This window comes from Miniopterus natalensis, chromosome 18 (genome assembly GCF_054644295.1).
Source record: "Miniopterus natalensis isolate mMinNat1 chromosome 18, mMinNat1.hap1, whole genome shotgun sequence".
Taxonomy (NCBI): Eukaryota; Metazoa; Chordata; class Mammalia; order Chiroptera; family Miniopteridae; genus Miniopterus; species Miniopterus natalensis.
In genome coordinates, this window is record NC_142098.1 from 40982314 (window position 1) to 40990620 (window position 8307).

At 64.3% G+C, this 8307-nt stretch overlaps 1 protein-coding gene across 1 annotated transcript; it reads left to right on the forward strand.

Moving 5' to 3' along the window:
* Positions 1-2206: 2206 nt before the first annotated feature.
* KMT5C (lysine methyltransferase 5C) lies at positions 2207-7760 on the forward strand. The gene is made up of 8 exons (XM_016218368.2): positions 2207-2388; positions 2532-2697; positions 3049-3158; positions 3850-4013; positions 4131-4150; positions 5985-6121; positions 6207-6376; positions 6584-7760. Exons 1-8 carry the CDS (start codon positions 2279-2281, stop codon positions 7087-7089), a joined length of 1383 nt encoding a protein of 460 aa, XP_016073854.1. The 5' UTR covers positions 2207-2278; the 3' UTR covers positions 7090-7760.
* Positions 7761-8307: the final 547 nt, after the last annotated feature.

The window sequence follows — 8307 nt, forward strand, 5'->3', positions numbered from 1 at the left end:
TTGTCAATAAAGTTTTGTCGCCCTGGCAACCGCAGCCTCTCCGGGCGGCGGGGCGGGGCACGGAGGTGCGCGCGCACTCACCCCTCCAGCCTTCCCAGGCCTTCTGCCTCTGGCGGCCGAAGGTTTCACAGGAGAGAAAGAATAGGGAGGTCGCGACTTTTGGTGACGGGCGGAGGCCTCAGCCAATGGAAGGATGAGCCCTCCCAAGGCAAGCCAATCACACCCAAGTTCTGGAGCAGGCGGAGCCCGCCTTCTCTCCACTTGGACCCGAATAACCTGACCCAACCCCGAGTTACGGCGCTTCTGGCCAATGAGGACGCCGACTTCGGGTCGTGGGCGGGGATACGTCTCCATGGCAGCTTCGGAAGGACAGCGGCGGGAACCAACCGCTGCAGTTGGCGGTGCTGAGGGACGGCGCGGGCGCGGCGGGGTTTTGTGGGGGCAATGACAGGGTTTTGTGGGGGCGGGCGGAGAGGCAGAGTGGAGCTCGGCCAATGGGAGAGGCGCGAGCTCCACAGCAACTGGAGAGTGGCGGCGGCCTCGGCCAATGGCAGGCCGCTGTGGCCGTGGCGGGGCGGGCCCGGTAGGGCAGACGGGAGGCGCGGCGGCCGAGTCTGAGGATCGCTGGAGGAGGCTGTGGGAGGTAGTGGCGGCGGCGGCGGCGCGGGCGCCGGAGGAGGAGGAGGAGAAGCGGGTGAGGGGCGGCGCGGGGCCCGACGTCTGAGCTCCCTCGGCCCCCGCCCCGCGCCGCCTTGGCTCCCGGTCGCCCCAGCCCCGACTGCCCCCGCCCGGCCCGGCCCCTCGTGTCCAGGCGCCCACGCCTCTCGGCCCCTAGGCGAGCGCCCTGCGGGTCTCGGCGCACAGCCGTCCCTGTACCTCCGCAGCAGTCCCCTGCCCGCACCCCGTGCCTTCCCGGGGTCGCCCTCAGGCTCCAGGCCCCTCCCTGGACCCCAGGCCCCCTCCCTGCACATTCGCTGCCTGCCCAGGTCCCTGGAGCCGCTGGCCCTCCCCAGGCGCCCGCCTGCTTCCCCCAGTTCCTCGCTGCAGCCCCCCTGCCTGCCCGGGGCGCTGCCAGGGCCCCAGGCTCTGTCCTCGCGGCCTTCCCACGCTCCCCCCAGGAGCCCCGGGATTCCCCGGCCCCGCTGCTCCTCCAAGCCCCTAAGCTCTGGTCCCCCGCGCCGGTTCCTCCCTTCTCAGGACCTTCCCCGGACCCCAGGCCCTTCTCCGCTCTCCCTCCCCCCGACCCCAGGTGCCCCGCCGGTTCCCCGGCCCCTCCCCGCAGCGCTCAGGTCCCCACCTTGCCCTGCCTCGGCTCCCCTCCGCGCGGCCCGTGCGGTCTTGACTCCCTTCCCCCCGGGCTTCCGCCCGCCCGGCGCCCTCCCGCAGCGCCCTCCGACTTCCCCAGCCCTCCGCTCTTTCCAGACCCCTTCCCCAGCCGCCTAGCGCCCCCCCTCCCTGCTCCTCCCATGGACTCTCCCTGAAGCCCGCGGTGTGGGTGCCCAGCAGTTCCTCCGGGGCCAGGGTTAGAGGTCTCGTTTCGTTTCGTTTTGCTAATCCCTTCTTTCTCCCATTTTTATGAACCTGTTCTGCCTCCCTATACCGTTCCTTTTCTCTCCGCGCCCCCCCGCCCCCGCATTGTCCTCTGAGCCCCCCCCTCCCCCGGAATCCTTGGAGAGGAAGCAGGTGCTGGGATCCCTCCTCCGCTCCCTCCCCCCCAGGCTGCCTGGGGCTTCACCCAGGGCCTCCCGTAGACTCCCAGGGCTGCTGGGGAGGGGAGGTGGAGACTGGGTGGAGGGAGGAACAACCTGCCCTTGGTGGGGGAGCGCCTTGGCTCTCTCCTCCCTGAGGGCCAGAGGTGTGGCTGAGCCTCATGACTCCCAGCTCCCGCTGGGCTAAGCCTTTAGGGTATCTCGGACTGGCATTCAGTCATTATCAGCCTTCCCCTTGTGTGTGTGTGCGTGTGTGCATGCCTGTGTGTGGCCTGTGTGTGGTGTGTGCGTGTGTGTGCGTGTGCGGCCTTTGTGTCTGGGCTCCAGAGCATGAGGAGGAGACGCTAACGAAGGGGACTGCTGTCACTTGTTTGGGGCCATGCCCCCTCCCCGCCCCGCTGTCAGAAGTACTTGTTGCATTTCAGCTGCACTGAGAGCTTTTTTGCCCCCTGATGTGTAGATGACGACACGGAAGGCCGTGACAGAGTCCTGTACAGCTTCTGAGTGGCTTGGAGCAAGTGCAGGCCCTCCCCACTCTCAGCCTGAGGCAGCATGGTCTGTGGGGCACCATGGGGCCAGACAGAGTGACAGCCCGAGAGCTGTGCGAGAACGACGACCTGGCCACCAGCCTGGTCCTGGACCCCTACCTGGGCTTCCGCACCCATAAGATGAATGTCAGGTGAGGCCATCTGGGGGAGGGTGGACTGAGGGCTGGGATTCCTTCCCTTCCCACACAGCCCCAGTGCGGGCGGGGGCTTGGCCCGGGAAGGCCCGGAGGGAGTAGGCCGAGGCCCTGGGACCCAGGCATGCCCTCTCCCCCAGCCCTGTGCCCCCCCTGCGGCGACAGCACCACCTGCGCTCAGCGCTGGAGGCTTTCCTGAGGCAGCGGGACCTGGAAGCTGCATACCGGGCCCTGACGCTGGGAGGCTGGATGACCCACTACTTCCAGAGCCGGGGCCCGCGGCAGGAGGCTGCCCTCAAGACCCACGTGAGGGCGCCCTTCCCCACTCACCCGTGTGCTCTCTCCCCTCACCTCAGAGCCCCCTTGGCACTGTGCCCCTCAGCGCAGCCCTCCTGGGGCTCCCTGACCTTCTAGCTATTGGGACCATCTGAGACGGGGCTCAGGGAATCCTAGGAGAGGAGAGTTGGCGGGCCCTCTGAGATGGAGTCCAACCTCTTCATTTGACAGATGAGGAAACTGAGGCCCCGAGAGGGGACGTGAGTTCCCCGAGACCACACAGCGAGTCAGTGGCAGAACAGGACTAGAGCCCAGGAGAGAGAGGGCCGAGGACGACCCTGCCCCGCCACCTCACCCTGCCCACCCCCCCACCTCCCCCAGATCTATCGCTACCTCCGTGCCTTCCTGCCTGAAAGCGGCTTTACCATCCTGCCCTGTACCCGCTATTCCATGGAGAGGAATGGAGCCAAGATTGTGTCTACCCGAGCTTGGTAAGAAGGCAGAACTCCTGACAGGAGGCTCTTCCAGGTGGCTGGGTGAGACCTCTGTCCCTATTAGGGGAGGGGTGGAGGAGGAGAGAGATGTCCTGTTCCTGCTCAGGAGACCAGGTCCTGGTCCTGAACACCACAGCCCAAGGGGGGGGGAATGATGCCCCCATGTGGCCCCAGGGTTCCAAGGCCAGACCTTGGCCCAGGACTGTGCCATCCTTTCTTTACTCTGACCCGAGCCCTGCCTCGTAGCAGGTGCCAGGTGCCACGGGGCAGGACAGTGAGCAGGTTGGGCCAAAGGGCGCTCAGTATAGCGGGAAGGCAGGTGGTAGCCGGGCGAGCATGCAGATACTGACCACAGCTGCTCTGAGCTTCAGGAGCCGGCCGAGGAATTGTAGGTGTTCAGGGGAGCCCGGCTTTAGCTGGAACGGAGAGGAGGAACTGGAGGGCCTGGTCTAGAGGGGCCGTCGGTGGCCGTCGGTGGCCGTCGGGGCGTTGAGTCCAGGCAGGAGGGAGCCCTGGAGGAGCCGAGGGGAGGGGAGCGGATGCAGGCCGTGCCGCGTGGCCCTCTGGATGGGAAGCCCAGCCCCGCAGGTGTAGAGAGTTAGGAGGCGGCCGCAGTCCAGTCCCCGCGGGGGTGGTCAGGGAGGCCGGCGCTGCTCACGGCCGCCGCCCGGCCTCGGCCTCTCGGTAGGAAGAAGAACGAAAAGCTGGAGCTGCTGGTGGGCTGCATCGCGGAGCTGCGGGAGGCCGACGAGGGGCTGCTGCGGGCGGGCGAGAACGACTTCAGCATCATGTACTCCACGCGCAAGCGCAGCGCCCAGCTGTGGCTCGGCCCCGCCGCCTTCATCAACCACGGTGCGTGGGGCGTGGTCTAGTGAGGGGCGTGGCCAGGGAGGGCGACGCCCCCACCCTATGGCTCCGTTCACAGTCTGTTCTCTCCTCCTGTCCGCACCCTCCCTCCGCTGTCTCCAGACTGCAAACCCAACTGCAAGGTGAGACCTGGGGGCCCCGGGAGGAGTGGGCGCGTGGGAAATGAGGAGGGGAGGGTTTTCTGGTCTGCGAGTAGCCGGAAACTGTCCACGGTCTCCCCATGTGACCGTGGGGAGGGAGGGATGGAGGGAGGAAAGGGGGAAGGGGTCTTGGCTGGAGTCACATTGGAACACGGTTTGCCACCTGCTGGCGGTGTTCTTCCCTCGCTGAATCGAGGTGGGGGCTGGGCCACTTTGAGGGAGGCCTGTGGTGACCCTGGGCCTGGAGTCCTGGGCCTCGCAGGGCAGCACCGGTGCAGCCGTGAAAACAGGGACAGGGGACTGAGTGGCAGGAACCTGCGGATTCATGCTCCCCGGGATGAGGCCTGAGAGCCCTGGAGGAGGAGGAGGGGGACCTCTGGGCGGCAGGGCTCCCTGCACTGGGAGTGGGGTTGGGAGTGAGGCAGGGTTGATGCCTGCTGCTTCTGTGGTGGAGCCCAGGAGAGGGGCGATGGAGGAGAGACAGCCCCTTGGGTGCTCCCTGCCAACTGTGGGCCTCACCTGTGTCTCCTGGAGCCCTGAGGCATGACGGGGGTCCCAGGCTCTGGAGTTAGAGCTGGGATTGTGCCCTGGCTCCGCCTGTCCTGGGCCCCAGTTCTGAGATGGGAGACTGGTGCCTCCCGGCTGGCTAAGAGGATCGGGTGCACTGTGCACACTGATGCTTGTCGGAAGTGTGCCTGTGGTTGCAGGCCTCCGTAATTACATGGATTTCGGGGTGGATGACATACATGTGGCCCTGGTCTGGCCCTGGTTTGGCCTTGGCCTGGCCCTATGCACAGGCGCTGGGTAGGTCAGAAAACAAGACAAGGCTCTGTGAGAGGCTCTGTGCCAAGGCAGGTGGCAGCCACCTGGGGCACAGGAGCAGGCATTGAAGGAGGAGTAGGGTTTTCCTAGGTGTTATAGGAAAACAGGGATATGTTAGGGTGTCCCAGACGGGTAGGAGGCATGACCCACAAGGGGACTCCAGTCTGCGATGCGGCATGAGCTCGGGTTTGCCCCATGGGGTCAGTGAATAACAGCTAGGTGTTTAGATGTCCCACCAGCTGGTGAGCTGGAGGCTTGGCAGGAAGTGAAGGGACTGGAGGCAGGGCAGCCACGAAGAGGCTGGTGTGTAACCTGGTTTATAACAGAAAGAGGTGATGAGGGGCTGGGTCCAGATAGAGTCTTGGGACAGAGAAGAGTAGGATGCAGGACACCATGCACTCCTCGGGAGGCGCTGACCATTTGGCTTGGGGTCAGGCAGGTGGGTGGCAAGGGCCACTCTCAAGCTTGTGTCAGTCTCTAGTAGATGGATGGATGATGGGTGGATAGATGGATGGGTTGGTTGGTGGATAAATGGATGGGTGTGTGGGTGGATAGATGGATGGGTGGGTGGGAGTCGTGCCCCTCTCAGGTACCTTGGAGGCAGGAGCAGCAGGCAGGTGGGGGCCATGGGGCAGCAGGCCTGGATGGGGCTGTGGAGTGGCCTCCAGGAAGAGGGGTGGCTATAAGGGTGCAGGCTGGCAGAGAACAAGGGAGAAGCAGGTTAGGAGGGTCAGGGGGATGGGACTTGGCTGCAGAAGCTGGGGCAGGTGTGTGGGAGGGCACGGTTGCTGTGCACTGCCAGGGAGGGGTTAGATCATCTTCCCGCAGGAGGGGAGGAAGCCATAGGCAGCAAGTGGTCAGATTGCGTGAAAAGGGCAGGCCCTGTGCAGGGTGGCCACCTCCCAGGGACTCCTTGCCACTGTCCATGCCAGGGGAGGACCCTCAGGGACCAGGTGGCCAGGGAGGCCAGGGTGCTAAGCAGCCGGGCCCCCAGTTTGTGCCCGCAGATGGGAACGCAGCCTGCGTGAAGGTGCTTCGGGATATTGAGCCAGGGGATGAGGTTACCTGCTTCTACGGGGAAGGTTTTTTTGGTGAAAAGAACGAGCACTGTGAATGCTACACCTGCGAGAGGTGGGTCCGGAGCAGGGGGGCGGGCAGGAGGGACCTGGGGATCTCATGAACCCAGAAGGACAGCCTCAAAGCTGACATCCCCCAGGAAAGGGGAAGGAGCTTTCCGCCTGAGGCCCCAGAAGCCCTTGCCGCCGCAGCCCCTGGACAAGTACCAGCTCCGGGAAACCAAGCGGAGGCTGCTGCAGAGCCTGGGCAGTCGGCTGAGCCCCTGGGCCTGTGCCCACCAGTCTCCTCTGCGCCAGGACCCGTTCTGCGGTGAGCACAGGGCAGGGGCCCCATCCCGTCAGCCTGTCTCTATTAGCTGCTCCCCCCACCCTCCAGTCTCCATCCCTTCTCTGCCCTCCTGTCCTGTTCCTGGGTGTCCCTGTGGGGTGGAGGAGGTGGCCAGAGCAGGAGGTATCCCCCTTTCCAGAGGGCCTGCTCACAGGGTCACTCTTTGTCTCCCCTCCCCCACCTACACAGCCACCTGCCAGCCCCTGCGCCTCCTGCCCTGTGGCACCCGCCCTGATGCCTCTCCCCTCTGGGTCCAGTGGCTACCGCAGCCCCAGCTATGGACACGACCCCGGAGGCGCCGTCGCCCCCAGCCCCGGCGGGCCCCCATGCCCCCCATTCTCCGTGCTGCCCGTGTCTCCCTGCACCGGTGGGGAGGCTGTGGCCCCCACTGCTGCCTGCAGGCGGAGGCCCTGGTCGCCCTGGGCTCTGTCCCCCGCACCCGCTGGACCCCCCAGCAGGACTGGCACTGGGCCCGGCGTTATGGGCTGCCTTACGTGTTGCGTGTGGACCTGAGCCGGGCGGTCCCAGCCCCTCCTGCCACTCCCACCCCCAGCCCCACACCCACTGGGACACCAGGCTCTGTTCCTATCCCCAAGCAGGCCCTCGCCTTTGTACCCTTCTCCCCACCCAAGCGCCTGCGGCTGGTGGTCAGCCACGGCTCCATTGACCTAGATGTGAATGGTGACGGGCCGTGATGGGCGGGACGGGGCACCCTGCTGGTTTCCCCAGCCCCGAATTCTCGGGACTCACTGACCTCCATAAGGAGCTCTTGGGCCTCTTAAGAGGGAGCTTACCCTTGACCCCAGCACAGCTCTGACCTGGGGGTGAGGTTGCTTTGGACACCCCCAGGGATCGGACCCCTGACCCTTTGTGACTGCTGACCCCTGAGCCACCCCAACCCCAGCAGGGAGCCCTGGCCATTGCTGCCCTCTGTCCCCCAGCCCCAGCCTCAGGACTGAAGAAGCCGTTCCCTTCCCCACCACCTTCTCCTGCCCAGGGAGTAAAGCCATAAGGGGTGGGGGCCACCCCTGGCATCTCCCCAGAAGCCCAGGCCTCTGGAGAAGGGGAACTGACTTGGGGGTAGCAGTTTCTGAAGACTGCCCCCTGGAGGGGAGTGTGTTAGCTCTCAGCTCTGCGACTGTCTGAGGTGGGGGGCAAGGTGGGGGGTGTCCATGCATCTTCACCACCCCTGTGGGTCTCAGGGAGGCCGGGTGTGACCTCATCTTTCTCATGGTGCTATCCCTGGTGCTACTGGGGTGTGGGGGCTCCCTCCCCTCCCCCACACCAGAACGGGATATGTTGGGGGATTGGAAGCACTTGAACTTTTTATTTTATTAAAACCTTGTTACAAGCTTCACCTTCAGAAGTCTTTCGCTTTGGCTTATGTTTTGAGGGGATATCCATCAGGAGGGTGAGACCCTCAGCCTTGCTGGGGACACCAGGCCCAGGGGAAGCAGCCCAGGCTTTGGGCCCTGAGAGCTCTGGGAGTGTGAAGGGGTAATGACTCAGGAATGCCCAAGTCCCATCACCCTACAAATCACACTGAGAAGGGATGGAAAGACCACCCTCCCAGCGGAGGATTCTCCCCACTTTGCAAGTGAGGCAACAGGGCTGGTGACAGTCAGACGCTCCTCCCACAGCCCACCTGTGTCATCCTGGTTGGCCCGGCCCTGTGGGACCACACGCATCTTCTTGTGTCTTCAGATCCAGTTCAGTATCTTTTTAATTTTTAAAAATTGGTTTTGGGGGGGGCTGACGATTTGTTTTTCCACCATTCATGCATTCATTCTTTTTTTATTTTTTTATTGTATTTATTTAATTTACTTATTTTTGTTAATCCTCACCTGAGGATATTTTTCCATTGATTTTTAGAGAGTGGAGGGAGGGAGGAGGGGGGAGGAGAGAGAGGGAGA